Source organism: Sus scrofa, chromosome 6, assembly GCF_054392235.1.
Source record: "Sus scrofa isolate SSC_HxYL_T2T_F1_AM1 chromosome 6, Sscrofa_HxYL_maternal_Yorkshire_Landrace_v2.0, whole genome shotgun sequence".
Lineage (NCBI taxonomy): Eukaryota > Metazoa > Chordata > Mammalia > Artiodactyla > Suidae > Sus > Sus scrofa.
In genome coordinates, this window is record NC_139388.1 from 4,836,089 (window position 1) to 4,855,265 (window position 19,177).

Below are 19,177 nucleotides of genomic sequence, written 5' to 3' on the forward strand. Positions count from 1 at the left end.
CCGTTGTGGCACAGTGGTTAACGAATCCGACTAGGAACCTTGAGGTTGCGGGTTCAATCCCTGCCGTTGCTCAGTGGGGTGGGAGTCCTGCACTGCCGTGAGCTGTGATATAGGTCACAGCTGCGGGTTCAGATCCTGCACTGCTATGGTCGTGGCTGGCAGCTGCAGCTCATTAGACCCCTAGCCTGGGACCCTCCATATGCTGTGTGCGGTGCCAAAAAAAACCCCACAAAAGACAAGATCTCCTTGACCACAGATCAGGACTTGATGAACACATGTAATCCTAAAAAGACACCTTAAGCAACTGCTACCTATCAACTACTCAACACTAAAATATCATTTAACACTTGACAAGTGGCTAGCCAGAGCTGCTTTCAACTCCAACTTAATTCCCTTAAAACTAGCTCACATATATCAGTAAACAACTCTATCAAAATACACATGGGCGTTTCCACTGTGGCACAATGCATTAAGAGTCTGACTGCAGTGGCTTGGGTTGCTACAGAGGTTCGGGTTCAATCCCTGACCTGGCACAGTGGGTTGCAGGATCCAGTGTTGCCACAGCTGCTGTTCCAATTCCATACCTGACCTGGGAACTTCCACATGCCACAGGTGCGAACAGCAATTTTAAAAATATAAATATAGGTATCACATGCTCTTACCCTAATGAGGCCTATTCAATCCTTAAAATGTATGCGTTTTCAGAGTCCCCGTCGTGGCGCAGCAGAAATGAATCTGACTAGGAACCATGAGGTTGCAGGTTCAATCCCTGGCCTCACTCAATGGGTTAAGGATCCAGCAATGCTATGAGCTGTGGTGTAGCTGCAGACACAGCTCGGATCCCACGCTGTTGAGGCTGGGGTGTAGGCCAGCTCCTACAGTTCCAACAGCTCCAACTGGACCTCTAGCCTGGGAACCTCCAATATGCCACAGGTATGGCCCTAAAAAGACGAAAAAAAAAAAGTATGAGTTTTTGAATGCAAGTAGTTAAACTTCAACATTATAAAAAACAGTCATTTCGGAATTCCCACTGTGACTCAGCAAGCTACAGACCCAAACGGCATCCTTGAGGATTTGGGTTCGATCCCTGGCCTCGCTCAGTGGGTTAAAGGATCCTGGGTTGCCATCAGCTGCAGTGTAGGTCACAGACGAGGCTGGGATCCCGCATTGCTTTGGCTGTGGCTCTGGCCCTAAAAAAGCAAAAGAAAAAAAAAGAGAGAGAGAGAGAATTTCCTGCCATCACAGTGCATGGGGGGAAAAAAGGTTAGTATTTCTTTCATAGACAGAGAAAGTAATGCCTCTCTGATAACCACGCAAACATTCCGTGGAAGTGATAAAATTAAACAGCCCATATAAACTTGGAGGCAACTATTTCATTATTATTTTTTATCTTTTTAGGGCTGCGCCTGCAGCATATGAAGATTCCCAGGCTAGGGGTCCAATCGGAGCTGTAGCCACTGGCCCACACCACAGCCACAGCCACGCCCGATCTGAGCCGTGTCTGCAACCGACACCACAGCTCATGGCAACGCCGGCTCCTTAACCCACCGAGCGAGACCAGGGATAGAACCTGTGCCCTCAATGGACGCTAGTCAGATTTCGCTTCTGCTGAGCTACGAAGGGAACTCCTGGAGACAACTACTTCAGTGCTTATAAAAATCAATGTGCATCATTTAGAAATATTATAGGAAGCATTACTATGAGGAAACATTTTTTATCCCTACTGTTCCAAAAAGGCAAATAGGAGTACTGCTTATTAAAATAAAATTTAGCTTAAATAAATTTACTAGGAAGAAAAAAGTTAAATTACAAAGTTGAAATGACCAAAATCAAAGAAAAAGCCAAGTATTTATTCAACTACAAATCCCAGTGAGTGGACGTAAATTGTGCGGCCCTGCATTTTAGTGACAATTACTGAAGTAATACTATACCTGACTAAAGGCCGAAGCAGCCCAAGTCTTGGGACAGCACAGAGCTTATCACAGAAATTCAGGGCAGCCAATCGCCACGACAATGTTCCAGTCGCACAGCCTGCTAGAGTCTTGGCGAACGTCAATCGCAAACCATTTTAGGTGTTTGGCAGAATGAAGACTGTTACCAAAAAGCGGGGGGAGGCCTCTGCTCCGAAAGCTCCCGTCACAAAAGGCTGAGGCAAAGCTTCAGGTTACAGGAAGCGGAAGAGACGGACTGCCACATGCAACACCTGACCCTAGACTGGCCCTGGAAGGGACACGCTGTAAAGACCAGTAGGTCAGAGAACAGTACTGCATCTGTGCAGACTTATGACGAGATGACTGTCCCCTGAGGTTATGTAAGAGAACGTTCCGGTCACAGGAAATACGCCTTCAAGCTGATAGGGGTGCAGGGTCACCAGCTATGTCACCAATCCTCCCTCAAATCTCAAAGGGTGGAAAAAGGGTCTGTGTGTTCGTGCACGTGTGCGGAGTCTGGGAATTTGTGGAGCGAGAGCTTAAGGGCACACAAATGATTAAGCAAGTGAGGTCCAACCGTAACAGGTCAATGTGAATAAAAAAGCAACTTTGATAAATTTGAAATCATTTCCAAATAGTTGTGTTTTTTGTGTTTTTTCTCTTTTTTTGGTCTTTTTAGGGCCGCACCAGTGGCATATGGAGGTTCCCAGGCTGGGGTCGAATGGGAGCTGTAGCCACCCGCCTACACCACAGCCAGTGCACCGAGGGATCCAAGCCACGTCTGCGACCCACACCGAAGCTCACAGAAACGCAGGATCCTTAACTCACTGCACGAGGCCAGGGATCAAACCTGAGTCGTCATGGATGCTAGTCAGATTACTTAACCGCTGAGCCACAGCGGGAACTCCCAAGATAGTTTTTTGGCTTTTTTTTTTTTTAAGCTAAAGCTGAAAATAGTTGTGATGAAATTTCTTACCCTCTCTTTATATGTGTGTGAAGTATTTCCCTTCCTCTGGAGAATTAACACACTTTAAAGTCTGTTTTTAGGAGTTCCCGTCGTGGCTCAGTGGTTAACGAATCCGACTAGGAACTATGAGGTTGCAGGTTCGATCCCTGGTCTTGCTCAGTGGGTTAAGGATCTGGCGTTCCCGTGAGGTGTGGTGTAGGCTGCAAATGAGGCTCGGATCCTGCGTTGCTGTGGCTGTGGTGTAGGCCGGAGGCTGCAGCTCCAATTAGACCCCTAGCCTGGGGACCTCCATATGACGTTGGAGTGATCCTAGAAAAGGCAAAAAGACCAAAAAATAAATAAATAAAGTCTGTTTTTAGGAAAAACAGGGTTTAAAAAAAAATGAAAGAAAAGGCTTTTGTACCTGATTTCACAGAATTTATAAGCTAGTGGGGGGAAAATGCCCCTGACCACATGAATCTGTCCTCCAGGAGCAGAGCCAGCTGAAAGCCAGGACAGTGAAGGGGGCAGCCACGCCCAGGGCAGGCCCGGCCCACCCAGGCCGAAGTGACTGTTTACACGGTGCTAAGAGCTCTAGGCCTCCCTCGGCTGTAAGGCAAGCCCGCAGAGTTCCCTAGGTCTGAAGGGCTGCCCAGCAGAGGAAGGTGAATAAACGAGTTACAAGTGGGAGCAAGCGACCCCAAATGCTCCTCACAAACGCTCCTCTCCCCCCACCCCGGGGGGGGCTGTGGCCGCTGCAGGGAAGGCCAGCGGGGGTGGGACACAGCCCAGGGCCTGGGAAATGGTGCAGCTCTAGGCTGAGCCAGGAACAAAGCCCAGCTCCAGCTTTCTGATCTCCCACAGTTCACGTTTGATCATTTTAGGATCCTTTCTAGAATGAACATGAAAAGTATATCTAAAAGAAACACATCTGGCAGACGGGGCCAACCCACAGCACGGTCAGGGTGCAGACACGACGCCGCTCGGGGCAGCGCAGCTGGGCGGGGCCGCTCTGGTCTTCGGGGGAGACGGAGGCCTGGTCCCCCGGCTGCGCCGCTGGCTAAAGGGCAGGCAGAACGGGAAACACCGGTGTTTGTGCCACAGGCAGAGCAAAGACCCAATCTCAGCCCAAGGGAGGCCGGGCGAAGGAAGACATCTGCCCGCACGGCCCACAGATCTCCAGAGAGGCCACGAAGCCTCGGCAAAGAGCGCTTTCCGCCCCAAGAGGAGAAACGGACAGAGGGCGACCACCACGGCCGGGCGCCAGGGGGCGCTGGAGCGCAGCGCGGAGCCTTCCGCTCAACTCCCAAAGCCTGAGCCCTAGAAAGGGCAGTAACTGGGCAGGGGCCCCCCAGTCGAGGCCCCCTGCCTTCGAAAGGACTGGGGATGTGGGAGATCAGCCCCTGAGGTAAAAGCACTAACACAGGTCTGACCAAGAAACTCTGCTGTGTGTGCACACGGTGCCGCCCTGGCTCCAGGGCATCGGAGCCCGGCCCCAGGGACAGCATCCCCGGGACAGACAGGAGCAGGCTGGGCCTCACAGGGTTCAATGACCGAACCACACACAGCGACAAGAGGGAGAAGCACAAAGTCTTTCCCAACCCAAGGAAATTGAATTTGGGAGATAGGAGGCAACGGAAAGGGCTAATAAACGGCTCCGAGTGATAAAAGCTTTAATCTCATCTCTCAAGTGAGGATATGCCAAACTATACAACCTCCAAAGTCCTTCCCAGCTCCCAGAAGACCTCCCAGGCGGAACCAGGACTATGGAACGGGTTCAGAAACGTCCTTAGACTAACACGGCAACCACGTGGATGGACCCTGAACACATCACACTGGGTGAAAGAGGCCACACGCTGCCCGAGTCCATCCATGTGAAACGTCCAGGGGGGGCCACTCCCTGGAGACAGAGCAAACCGGCTGCCAGGCTGGGGGGGGGGGGGGGTAGGGAGTCACGCCTGATGGGCGTGGAGTTTCTTTCCGCAGTAATGAAATGTTCTAAGATTGACTGCTAAGAGCTAACCGCACACCTCTGTGACTATTTTAAAAAGCACCAAAACGTACCGCTATTTAAACACGTGAAGTCTCTGGTATGGGAATAGCGCAACAAAATTAAGTGAAAAAAAAAAATTCAGGTCAGTAGTTGCATTAAAAGATACATTTTAGTTTCTTTGCTATATTTTACTGATTGGGGCCAGTACTTGATAGATGCCGAACAGTCACCATATGCTCTAAACTTTGTTAAGTGACGTGCGTGGCCTGGGGGACACTTGGAGGCGACACTGTTCAGTCAGAGCACAGTGGGAAGTTCATTAATTTAACGTGTGTTGGGCACCAACCATCCACAGCGGACTGTGCGCGATTATGAGAATAAACTCTGAATGAGACAGATGCAGGGTCTGCAACAACATGACACTGACAGTTGTCACAATGCAAGCGCACCGCAAGCTGCAAAGAGTATTATAAACAGCAAAAGCAGACAAAAGAAGACGGAGGCGAGAAAGGCTCATTCCTCCACTGACTGGGCTGCAGCAGAAACCTGCAGAATTTCTCGGGGTGAGGAATCCTGAGAAGGGAACAAATGGACAAACCGTGACAAAGCCACTCCCCCAGGCAGCACCACTCCTTAGAATTCAAACGTCAACCTACTGCAATTCAGAGTCAGTTTGGTGGGGTCTGTGCATTTTATTCTGACTATTAAAGTACTGCCAAAAGTTATCCTCTCACTTTTCCAAGGAGGCTTTTTTCATAGTAGGTTGGATATATTTCTTTAAGCGCTCTCATGGAGAAGCTGAGCTAAAACTTGTTTCCCCAGACTGCATTTCCAAGTTAGAAAACATGATTCATTTAGCAGAAATCCACTTAACAACTTTCCAGGCCTACTGTACACTGAACAATGCCAGTTAAATTTTAACTTGCTTTGCTCTAAACCAGTACTAAACTGCAAGGAACAGAGATAGCCCTCATTATACAGTAACTTGCTATATGGACTTTTTATCACATGGAACAGAGCTGATAAACTAGGGAGTGAATTCAGTCTGTGTTATATCTGGGACAGCCTTAGCAGAAAGAAGTCAAGATCCCACCTATTTCCACATCTATTACAATCACCGTGGCGCTAATCAAGGAAGGGAAAGGAAGGAGGAAAAGCAGAAGACTAATAAAAAAGAAACATCAGAATTCATCGAACTATATACTTCAACGGATGAAATTCACTGCTTGTGTATTATATGCCTCCGTAGTAAAGTTAGTTTTAAAAAAGAACAGAAACCAGAGTTCCGGTGGTACAGCGGGCTAAGGATCTGCTGCTGTCACTGCTGCGGCGCAGGTGTGATCCCTGGCCCTGGAACTTTCACAAGCCGTGGGACAGAAACCAAGTGAAATTCATCTTTCCATTGCCTGCAGTGAAGGCAGTACTTGGCATACAGCAGGTGCTCAAGAGCTCTGCTGAAGAGGAAAAAGGAAAAAAAAATCTACAAGAAACAAAATTTCCAGGGGCGAGGAATGACAGCCTCTCCATACCCCACAAGAGTTAAACTACATATGCCATGGGTACAACCAAAAAAAAACAAAGTAATAAAACTGAAAATACCAAGTGTCGGTGAGGATGCAGAAGGGGAATTCTCACACACTCCTGCCACAGACGTGAAAGGATCCTGCTCTTTGGGAAAGCCTGGCAGTTTCTTACAAGATAAAACATACATCTACAATATAACATACAACAATTCTATTTCTGGGCATTTTAACCTAAGAAATGACAACATGGAGCTCCCGTCGTGGCTCAGTGGTTAACGAATCCAACTAGGATCTATGATGAGGGTTCGATCCCTGGCCTCGTTCAGTGGGTTAAGGATCCAGCATTGCCGTGAGCTGTGGCGTAGGTCGCAGACATGGCTTGACTCTCCTGTTGCTGCGGCTGTGGTGTAGGCCAGCGGCTGCAGCTCCAATGTGACCCCTAGTCTGGAAACTTCCATATGCCATGGGTGCAGCCTTAAAAAAGCAAAAAGATCCCACTCTTGGGCATCTATCCGGACAAAACTCTACTTAAAAGAGACACATGCACCCGCATGTTCATGCAGCACTATTCACAATAGCCAGGACATGGAAACAACCCAAATGTCCATCGACAGATGATTGGATTCGGAAGATGTGGTATATATACACAATGGAATACTACTCAGTCATAAAAAAGAATGACGTAATGCCATTTGCAGCAACATGGATGGAACTAGAGAATCTCATCCTGAGTGAAATGAGCCAGAAAGACAAAGACAAATACCATATGATATCACTTCTAACTGGAATCTAATATCCAGCACAAATGAACATCTCCTCAGAAAAGAAAATCATGGACTTGGAGAAGAGACTTGTGGCTGCCTGATGGGAGGGGGAGGGAGGGGGAGGGATCGGGAGCTTGGGCTTATCAGACACAACTTAGAATAGATTTACAAGGAGATCCTGCTGAATAGCATTGAGAACTTTGTCTAGATACTCATGTTGCAACAGAAGAAAGGGTGGGGGGAAAAATGTAATTGTAATGTATACATGTAAGGATAACCTGACCCCCTTGCTGTACAGTGGGAAAATAAAAAAAATTATATAAATAAAAAAAATTTTAAAAATTAAAAAAAAGCAAAAGGAAAGGAAAACATATATTGTACAAGTACAAAACCAAAGACTTGTATACGAATGTAGTGAGAGCATCACTCACAACAGTCAAACCACAGAACAACAAATATCCATCAAGAGGTGAAGAGATAAACAAATTGTGGTCCATCCATATAAAGGACTACTACTCAGCACTGAAAAGGAACTCTTCTTACAACATGGGTAAATCTCAAAAATGTTACGCTGAATGAAAGAAGGGAGATAGAAGAATATTCTATATAATTCCACATAAAGAGAGTCCTAGAAAAGGGAAACTTAGCCTGTAGTGACAGAAAGCAGATGAGTAACTGTCTAGGTATGGGGTAGAGATTCATGGCAAAAGGACATGTGAGAAATTTCTGGGCAATGAAAGTATCTTTTTTCTTTTTTAACGGCTGCATCCACAGCATGTGGAAGTTTCCGAACCAGGGGCCAGGAAGTGAATCCGAGCCACAGCTGCAACCTATGCCCCAGCCACAGCAACACTGGATCCCTTAACCCACTGCACCAGGCTGGGGATCAATCCTGAGCTTCCGCAGCAACCCAAGCCACTGCAATGAGATCCTTAACTCACTATGCCACAGCCAGAACTCTGAAAATATCTCTATCTTGATCATAGTGGCAGTTACTCTGCTATATACATTTGTCAAAACTCAAACGGAAAACTTAAAATTGATATATTTACTGTATTAAATGATGCCTCCATATGGTTGACTTTTTTTTTTTTTAAAAGCAGGTGCACGTCTATAAAGAGCACGGCTAAGGCAGCTCTGTTATAAAAACAGCTCTTGAAGACCAAGGACCACATTACCAACTTTTCATGTACACAAGCACAATTCGTAAGCACTCTATACTCACTCACACGGCAAGACTTTTTTCTTTTTGGTCTTTTTAGGGCCTCACCCATGGCATGCAGAAGTTCCCAGGCTACGGGTCCTCAAGTTGAAGCTGTAGCTGCCGGCCTATGCCACAGCCACACAGCAACGTGGGATCCGAGCCGCATCCACAACCTACACCACAGCTCACAGCAACGCTGGACCCTTAACCCACTGAGCGAGGCCAGAGATCAAACCTGCATCCTCATGGATACTAGTCGGGCTCATTACTGCTGAGCTACAACGGGAACTCCCAAGACTTTTTTTTTTTAGTAAGATTTCATGTTCCTAGGTTCAAAGACTCTTAACTAGTGGTACGTAACACCATCTAAACTAGCATGTACTTGTATACTGCTGCCAGTTATCACTGTAACAGGCTTCTTTAAGCCTCCAACCTCAGACTGTTCATGCCTGGCTTGGCTTTTATAACTGCCTGGATCCCCTGACCACCTACTCCAACGCCACACTATACACATAGACAATTACTGCCAACGATGCTGAACCCAAAGTCCAGTGTTGCATTAAACAGAATGCTACATGAGCAGAAACTTGTAAATCCATCTGTTCTACAGGATTTTGCACTTAATGAAACGTGCTGGAACTCAACCAACAAAAGCTTGGCTACAGAAGCCCACATGCCAGAAAGGAAAGTTTGTCACTAAACCAGAGCAGCACATTAAGAGACTTTCAGGAAAAAAGAAGTGTAACTAGACAGACAGACTTCTAGAGAAAAAGATAAACTCTTCTCTTCTAACCTCCTAGTCACTGCCAATGGTTTCTTCCAACACCTGGAAAACCCAGAGCTGGAAAGAAAGGTACTCATGTTAGCTGTTACACACACCCCTCTTCTTCCAATTTTAAGGCGTTAATATATAGAACATTCTATTTAATGAGTTGCTTTGGCTGTTGATGAAAACCAAAGTTACTGGGAGTTCCCTGGTGGCTCAGCATGTTAGGGATGAGGGGTTGTCATTGTTGTGCTTTGGGTCACTGCTGTGGCTCGGGTTCCATCCCTGGCTCAGCAACTTCAGCGTGCCGAGGGTGTGGCCAAAAAAAGGAAACCCAAAGCTACTTAGAAGGGTTGATCGAGCAGTGAAAGCTGCAAAATTACTATCTCCTGAAAATGAAAGAATGCAAAACGGGTGCTGATAGCTTTGTGATGTGCCCAGTCTACTGTGTACCTTCTCAGTTAACCTCCACCTAACAAACAACCTATTGAAAATAGCCTTTGAAGACTGTAATGACAGAGCCATAATTTACTTTACCAGCCAAAACCAGAGGCTGCACTCCATTCTTGAATTATGAGTAAGTTCACTGTTAGGATTAAAAATCTTTTATTAGAGTTCCCGTCATGGCTCAGTGGTTAACGAATCCAACTAGGAACCATGAGGTGGCGAGTTCGATCCCTGGCCTTGCTCAGTGGGTTAAGGATCCAGCGTTGCTGTGAGCTGTGGTGTAGGTTGCAGACGTGGCTCGGATCCTGTTGCTGTGGCTCTGGCGTAGGCCAGCAGCTACAGCTCTGATTCAAACCCTAGCCTGGGAATCTCCGTATGCCGCAGGAGCGGCCCAAAAAATGGCAAAAAGACAATAAATAAATAGACAGACAGACAGATAGATAAATAGATAAAATAAAATCCTTTATTAGAAAAATTAAACTGGGAGTTCCCGTCGTGGCTCAGCGGAAACGAATCCAACTAGCATCCAAGAGGATGCCAGTTCAATCCCTGGCCTCGCTTAGTGGGTCGGGGATCTGGCGTTGTCATGAGCTGTGTTGCAGGTCACAGATGCGGCTCAGATCCTGCATTGCTGTCGCTTTTGTGTAGGTCAGCAGCTGTAGCTCTCATTCGACCCCTAGCCTGGGAACCTTCATATGCCCTAAAAAAAGGAAAACAAGGAAAAAAAGAAAAATTAAACTTAAGACGACTGGTGTTGCCAGGGCTGTGGCACAGGCCCCAGCTGCAGCTCCGAGTCTACCCCTGGCCTGGGAACTTCCAGAGGCCACAGGTTCAGCCCTAAAAAGAAAAACAGACTTGGTCCTGCCTCTTGAACCATTCTCTCTCTCCCCTCTGGCTGGGCACCTGGATATTCCCCGGCTAAGCAGCTCACCCACTCTCAGAGCTTCAACTAAGTTGACGAAGTCCAAATACATCTTCTACCTGGGCTGCTCAATTCTCCTCCAGTTGCTTCTTTCAAGCTCCCAACTCTTGGGCTCTTCTGCTGCTACGTACTAGTTTAACTTTAAAATCAAGAGGCCCATTATTTTTTCAAAATCAGCTTCTACAATTATGTCAAGAGCAAATTTCATCATTCTTCTAACCTCCCAGATGAGAAACTTTGAAAATTACCTTGAATTATATACCCAAGTACCTAGGAAAAACCTCATCAAAGTACCAAAATGCACAAAAATTTTATTTGGTAAAAACAGCAGCAACTGCAGGGGCTGAAATCAGAATCCTAATGCAGTGCTACATACTAACACTTCATGCAGGATCGATCGATCCAGAGACCAGGACCTCAATGAGGCAAAGGCAGGAGCAGCACCTTTCCGCACACACATCACACACCAGTCAGAAAGCACTGCCCAACCCAAGCCCTGATGAGCCAGCCCCTCCAGGCCTGGCCGCCGGCAATAACCAAGATGAGACCTCGGCCTCCCAACACCCACTGAACGCCTGACACGTAAGAGACCCTCAAATGGTGACAGAATGGGAGTTCCCGTCGTGGGTCAGCAGTTAATGAACGCGGCTAGCTAGCATCCATGAGGACGTGGGTTCGATCCCTGGCATCATCGCTCAGTGGGTTAAGGATCTGGCGTTGCCGTCACCTGTGGTGTAGATCGAAGACACAGCTCAGATCCTGCATTGCTACGGCTGTGGTGTAGGCTGGCGACTACAGCTCTGATTCAACCCCTAGCCTGGGAACCTTCCATATGCCGCAGATGTGGCCCTAAAAAGACAAAAAAAAAAAAAAAAAAAAAAAAAAATGCTGACAGAACGGCCAACAGTCCTAAAACAGTCTGTCACCAAACTAAACAGATTTCTACTGAGCACCAATGGCACAGAAGATATAAAGAAAGTATTTTAGGAGTTCCCGTTGTGGCTCAGTGGTTAACGAATCCGACTAGGAACCATGAGGTTGCGGGTTCAATCCCTGGCCTTGCTCAGTGGGTTAAGGATCCCGCGTTGCTGTGGCTCTGGTGTAGGCTGGTGGCTACGGCTCCGATTAGATCCCTAGCCTGGGAACCTCCATACGCTGCGGGAGCGGCCCAAAGAAATAGAAAAAAGACAAAAAAAAAAAAAAAAGTATTTTAAATGTTTAAGCAATGTTTACTGCCTTCAAAAAACTTGCGGGGATGGAGGTGGGGGACAAGTACCTACCACGAGCTGCATGACTCCTTCGGGTTAAGTGCTGCCCTGAAGGCGTTTAACATACAGACCTCATTTAGCCATCCCGTCACTCCTAAAAGACAGTGATTCGGAGTTCTGCTGTGACGCTGCGGGTTAAGGATGCAACGCTGTCTCGGGTGGCAGCTCGGGTTTGATCCCTGGCCCGGCAGCGAAGGCGGAACCCAGGGGGCTTATGCAGCTCTGAGGCCCCACCGAGACCTACTGAAGCCAAATATGCCATTAACAAGATGCCCAGGGGATCCTTAGTGTAGGCTGAGTTTGCAAAGCAGCTGCTGAGGCTCACATAACCCCAGGATCCTCCTATAAAGTAAGCACCACGTGGCTCCAAACTCCTCCATTAAGTTGGGTGAACATTTCTCATCCAAATGGGAGGCAACTTTCAGAGTAAAAGGACCAAATTAATTACCTTGGAACAAGTGTGCACCAGGACATCTGGTCAACTGCTACCTGTACGGACGGCAGAGATGGGATCTACACTCTCTAGCGTGGTGTAATGGCCCTCCCGGCCTAAAGGATCCGACCTTACCTCTCTGTGCACCTAAGACCCCGTGACTCCAAATGGACTCACTACTCTCCTGCCCTCCATGCAGGCGGCTCCCTCACCCCCCACTCCTCTGCCCATCAAGCTGAAAACAGGCATCACCCCCTCAGGGAATTCACTGCAACCCCTATTTCTTTCAAAGCCTTGTTCACATGTCATGGTAATTATCATTTATCTATGTTTCTGTAAATAAACTATGATCTCTGTGCATCTTTCAGTTCTAGATCCCATCCACTTAAGCACACTTAGAATCTAGTAATCTAGGAGTTCCCATTATGCTGCAGCAGAAACGAATCCGACTAGGAACCATCTTTGATCCCTGGCCTTGCTCAGTGGGTTAAGGATCCGGTGTTGCCATGAGCTGTGGTGTAGCTCGCAGGCCTGGCTCAACCTGGCGTTGCTGTTGGTGAGGTGTAGGCTGGCAGCAACAGCTCCAATTAGACCCCTAGCCTGGGAACCTCCATATGCCACAGATGCGGCCCTAAAAACACAAAAGACCAAAAAAAAAAAAAAAAAGAAAAAAAAAAGTAATAATCTAGTAAGTAGCTGTTACTGGGTGATGATGAAAAGAACTAGAGGTTGAGAGAAATAAACGTGCCCCAGATCCCACAAACATAAACTGGGAGAGGAGAGACTGGAAGCTGGAGCTGACCCCGAGGCACAGATGTATAGATAGTTAAGCAACAAGAAAACTTAAGGAAGACTCTAAAATAAAAGAAGAAATGTTCAGATGGTCCAGAATGACCTGCCAGGGAGAAAGGACAGTCCTCAGTCTGGGAGCCCAGAACGAGGAAACCACAAAGCTGGAAAAGGAGAGTGGGGAGGGACAGGGCTTCAGGACTGCAAGGGACTTTGTGGCCATCCTCCCAATGTCCTTTCCCTTCCTCCCGGGAGAGGGGGCCCCAGTTCAGAAGGCCAACACACACACACACCCCCAGCTCCAGAGGGGAGTCCACAGGGCGTGCTATCCTCCTCGCACAGAGTGCTGGGTTCAGGGGGTGCCAAAGAATTCTGGGACACACTCACTCTCTTGTTCCAGTGCGTGTGCCGGGCACAAACATGAAGCCTGCCACTACGGTAGCCTCTTTTTTTTTTTTTTCTTTTTTAGAGCCGCACCCTCAGCATATGGAGGTTCCCCGGGTAGGGGCTGAATCAGAGCTGCAGCTGCCTGTCTACACTACGGCCACAACAACTCAGGATCTGAGCCTCGTCTGCAACCTACACCACAGCTCACGGGAATGCCAGATCCTTAACCCACTGAGCGGGGCCAAGGATTCTCAGGATGCTGGTTGGGTTCGTTAACCACTGAGCCACAATAGGAGCTCCTACAGTAGTCATTTTGCTGCGGGGGGGATGCCTAGCCTTAGGACAAAACAGATACAACACAGGTAAAGAAAAACCAGGTTCTCAAAGATGTCACTGAACTGATGAGTCAAACCAACCTTGAAGCCTGACCTACCTATAGAAATTTCTAGTTTTATGAGCTAGTAAATCTCTAATTTATGGTGTAAGAGCTGAGCTAACGTTTAATTATTAGCAAAAGCATCCTGAGACAGGAATGGAGTGAGCCATATAGGAGATAAAAGGTCTGCCTCACGTTCCACGGCAGCAACAGGGGATTCCTACAAAGATCACTCAAAACGCCAAAGTGACAGGTTAACATGAGACCGAAGCCCTCCTCACACGGCACGTTTCTCTCCACGTGCCAAACCCTCTTCATTCTCAGGGCTCCTCACGACCCGTCTCCCTCCCTCAATTACCCTGCAGAACTCAGCATGCGCACCGCCTCGTCCGGCACCTAATCCCACATCCCAGAAGCCTCCAGTTGCCTCCTGTGCCTTAGTCACCTGCTGAGTCACCCGCTGCACACACAGGGAAGACCGCTTGGGTTATTACCTTCCCGTCAGCTACGCGCGGCAGCTAAAGCCGCTGGCCTTCACCAAACACGGGCCAGCTTACTGACAAACTTTTTCTAAAAAGACCTTTCTCAATCTTTTCCAACTATTTCATAACTTGCTCTGTGTAACTTGCTCTGTCTCAAATACTAGTCTTAAAATACAAACATGAGGCGCTCCATGGTGGCTCAGTAGGTTAAGGATCCAGCATTTTAACTGCAACAGCCCGAGTCACTGCTGCAGCTCGAGTTCAACCCCTGGCCCAGGAACTTCCATATGCTGCGAGTGTGGTCACAAAAATAAAATGAAGTACCATGGGTGAAGGCTAACACTGGCTGAGATATCGACGGTGTCGTGGTGGGGAACGGAGGCAAAAGCCAAGGGAGAAGTTCTCCTTCCACACGCATCAATGACACAGGCTCTCCACCCAGCAAGGCAGGCAGCTCTGCAGGCCTCACATTTAGGGATAACAGCATTTGCTCAGACCAGGTCAACAAAGGATCCCTGCTCTGGACACTACTGGGATTGGGAAGGCCAAGGCCAAGGCATTTTATCTACATCAGTAAATGTCCTCTGATCTCAGCTATCTCTGTTGAGAAACAGCCCAAAGAGTGAAACAAAACAGCTAATGAGCTGATATACAGGTCAGTCGCCTGGATTCGAGGAACTCCAGCAGAGATCGAGAGCTATGAAATGAGGACGCAGGTTCAATCCCAGGCCTCACTCAGTGGGTTAAGGATCCAGCGTTGCTGTGAGCTGTGGTGTATGTCACAGACGTGCCTTGGATCCCGAGTTGCTGTGGCCGTGGCTGTGGTGTGGGCCAGCAGCTACAGCTCTGATTCAATCCCTAGCCTGGGAACCTCCATATGCCAAGTGTGTGGCCCTAAAAAGATCCCCTCCGCAAAAAAAAAAGAGAGCAAGAGAGCCATGAAAACTCTAAAAGGAAGTCTCAATGCCAGCCACAATCTTGCTTACAACCCCTCTGAACTGAGCAGCCCACCCCTTCCTCAGCTCTCACTGCTACGGAGCTATTTCTAGGGAAGGCAAATCTGTCCCGTGAAACTCTGCACACCCTGCTCCTGAGCTTCATCTGCAGAATGCAGTCCTGAACCTGCGGACTGACAGCCAGCTGCTCCTTCTGTCAGGTTAACTCACCATCGACCTGCGGCACAGGGAAGGCGGGCCCTGGAGGAGCAGGGCGGCCAGGCTGCTCTGGGGCCCCTCGGCTCCCACCTGAGTGCACCCGCCAGACTCCAGCTAGACGACTGTCTGGGTGCTGCCCCCTCCGTCCAGCAGGCCCATGCCTTCCTTTCACCACCTTGGCACTTGGCCCATCGGGGCTGGCAGGCGGCAGGCGGCAGGGAAAGGCTGGCTGACAGTAGCAGAAAAGCAGGGCACCTGCAGAGTCCAAGTCTACGGGGCCCACCAAGCTCACTGGGCACATGGTGGGAGGAGGTCAACTCGGATCTGTTCCCACCCAAAAAGAAATCAAGAGCAGAGCAACAAAATGGCAACCTATCTTCCTTCCTGTCTCCCTTAAAAAGAACAAACTCACTTGTTCAACGTGTGTCATGGGGTGAGAGGTAAACTCTTTCCAAACTGAACTCGGGCAACTCTGCGTCCAGGACTAGTCATGGCGAGGATATTGCTACAATGTCACTGTGTGTGAAGTTCAAGTTACAGCCAGGCGAGCTTCCAGCCAAAACAGAGGAAAACGGGTTTGGTTTTTTTTTTTAAGATTTTTTATATTTTTTAAGTTGAAATAAGAATTAGACACTTTATTAATGGTTCTAATCTTTGGCATTTCATGTTACATTAAACCTGTTCACATAATAGTCCTTTGTTAGAAAAAAAAAAAAGTTTTAAAAAGCTATCTCATTTCTTTCTCATGGAACAAAACCCTGTCATAGACGAAAAAGTTCATGCTGCTGGCACCCCCCCACACACTGTGCAGAATGGCATGGAAAAGCCAAGGATTCATGAGAACCAAGATGCAACCAAGAGTGATTATTTTAGCACCAGTTCATGAAAAACTGGAGACAAGAATACCCTAAACTGACAAACCCATGACCAGTAACAAAAAAAGGCAGCAGGAATTTCTGAAGCAAACTGGCTTATTGCTGGTGCACACATCCCCAAGGACGTCCTGACCACAGCCAGGCCTCGAGGCGACCTAGGAAGCTCATTCCAGCGCTCGGGGGCATCAGATGATCACGGGTACAGGGAGCTTTGGTGGATTCTGCGCTGCTCCCCAGCCCCCACTAGGGTCCTGTTTCAGGACTGGGAGTGCAGCAGTTTCTCATGGCTTTGGGGAAGAGGCTATTTGTACTTACAGATTTTGTGTAATGGTGTTTTGCAATCCACAAACCCCAACACAGGGCTCAGCAAAAACAGGATAAATGTTGAGAAGGAATTAGTCAATCAGTTGGTGAATGAACTTCAAGCAAAACTGAACTCTCATTCTGAAGACCCAGTGCCCCAGGGTCCTCAAAGTGGCAACATTTGAAGACTCCTCAGTTGGTTGTATTCCCATGGTTCACTCCGGTCGAATCAGAGCTGCAGCTGCCGGCCTACACCACAGCCACAGCAACACAGGTCTGAGGCGAGTCAGTGACCCACACCACAGCTCACGGCAACGCCAGATCCTTAACCCACTGAGCGGGGGCAGGGATCGAACCCGCAATCTCATGGATTTTAGTTGGGCTCGTTACCACTGAGCCACAATGGGAACTTCCAAGCCTGTATCTTTTGTTTCTGTTCAGACCTAACCTAGACTGGAAAAGTTTTGAAATGTCCAAAATATGATTTAATTAATCCTATTCAAAGGAGGTGCTCAGTGGGTTAAGGGGAAAAGCTGTGTGGAGGCTCGGACACCTGCTTGGGCTGAGGGACCTGAGAGAGCTGAGGTTTGGGGGCCTAGTTAGAGACCCCACTTAGTGTGTCTGCAGGGCCATCAGGGCACCAGGTGGTTCAGATGAAAGAGGACCATGGCCAAGGAGCACAGCTTCAGAAACACTACTAGACAGGCATCTGTCACAGCAGGCAGGCTAAGGCCTGGGCCTTGTCACTGCTGTGGCTCAGGTCAACGCTGAGGCACAGGTGATCCCCGGCCTGGGAACTTCCACATGCCATGGGCCCAGCCAAAAATATATAAATAAAATGACCCCAAATGTCTAAAATTTACTACAAAAAGCCCCAAAAGGAAGTATTTCAGAATATTAACACGTTACCTCAGAGTCATGAGAGATCACAGGTAATGTTTTTCTTAGTATTTTCTCTTTTCTAGGAGTATAATAAAGGGACGAAGCTTGTGTTTAAAGGCGCCTCGCCCTAAAAAATAAAGGGAATCACGTCCCAAACGACTTGCCCCAACGACTCTATCCAATCACACCTAAGGACACTCAAGGGCTATCTGCCTTGCGTTAATCCACCTCAGATGACCCCAAAAGCATGTCCTGCTTCCTCCCTTCCCGCTCAAAGTCTGGGGTTTAAGATGCTTGGGGTGCTAAGGCGAGCAGAGAGGCCATCCTCAGCTCTGGACAAGAGCCGGAAGCGTGAAACCCGTGCCAAGCCGTGTAGGACCCCCATCAGGGCCCCGCAGCACGGCTGCACTCAGCAGTGCTAACACGGGGAGGGACACCAAGCCGCGGCTTCCCAGACACCACCTGCTCACAAGACCAAACACCATCTGCGGCTGGACTATCAAGGCCCTTCAGCGCTCCTGACTCCTGAACCCTGCTTCATCCTATACATCAAGCAGTCACTCATCGAGCTCAGGTTCCCAAACAGGCTGCAGGCTGGGAGACTTTGTCCCTCGGCCCGTGTCCCCCACACACCATGTTCTTGTGCTCCTCTGCCCAAATGTCCCCTTTCCTAGAAGAGCCATCTCCCCAGCGTCCCTGGCACTCCTCTTTTCAATCTAAGTATCTCCGGGACCATGCCACTTTACCCCAGCTCCGCCGCACCCGCCCAAGCTTCCCCTGCTGGGCTCGGGTCTGCAGGGCAGGCAGAGTCTGAGCTCCAAGGGCAACACGTCCCCTTCCACGCTTCCCCAAGGGGAGGTGGCCATCCCCCACCTCCACCCTGAGCCTTCTCTGAGTCTCCCGGGCGGCCCACACCCGGCTCCAGCCACGGAGTCGGCGCACAGGCTGGGCACAGGCTGTGTGCGCGCCCTTCCTTCTGGACGGTCCTCAGTCTGGGATGACACGCGCCTTACTGTGCCTATCTGACTCGACAGCAAGCGCCCTGGAAGGAGGGACAATGCCTGTTTCTGCTCTCCACGCCAGACTCAGTGCCTGGTACGCGGTAGCCATTCAACAGCTACTTGCTGAATGAATGAATGAAAGTTCTCGACGACACTGTTCACGCTTGGCACAGGAACCACGACCCTAAAACAGAATTTACCAGTGAGCCTGTCCCCCCCGCCAGACTACTCTGTGAACTTTAAAGCACAGAACCTCTCTTTTCAGCTCTATATTGCTAATGCCTGGCCACTAAAATTCTTTTTTTGAACAATCACAAAAGATATATAATCCTCTATATGTAGTTCTGAATGAGTTGTCTGATAGCCCACAAATTAATTCCAAAGGACACGGAATGCTACCCTTCGAAGACCTTATTTTGCCATTTTATTAGTAGTGGTTGAGTACAGCTTCTGGGGGAAGGGATCTGAGGCAAGGAGTAGGAGAGTTTGGGGTTTGGCTTTTTTGCTTGCTTGTTTCCCTTGGCCATTACAGTATCTGATAAAAAACAAAAGGGCGGAGTTCCCGTCATGGCACAGTGGTTAACAAATCCGACTAGGAACCATGAGGTTGTAGGTTCGATTCCTGGCCTTGCTCACTGGGTTGAGGATCCGGCATTGCCGTAAATTGTGGTGTAGGTCTCGGACATGGCGTGGATCTGGCACTGCCGTGGCTGTGGTGTAGGCCAGCAGCT

At 48.6% G+C, this 19,177-nt stretch overlaps 1 protein-coding gene across 3 annotated transcripts in view; it reads right to left on the minus strand.

Annotated features, from left to right (window-relative positions):
* The window catches only part of USP10 (ubiquitin specific peptidase 10), a 66,257-nt gene that overhangs the window by 38,110 nt on the left and 8,970 nt on the right, over positions 1 to 19,177 (minus strand). Inside the window, exon 1 of one of the 3 annotated variants that reach the window (XM_021093725.2) lies at positions 15,398 to 15,535. The exons of the other annotated variants lie outside the window; for them this stretch is intronic. Coding sequence (XP_020949384.2) covers positions 15,398 to 15,400 — 3 coding nt within the window. The 5' untranslated portion in view covers positions 15,401 to 15,535. Of the gene's footprint in view, positions 1 to 15,397; positions 15,536 to 19,177 lie in introns of those variants that run through there. 3 annotated transcript variants of the gene reach the window in all.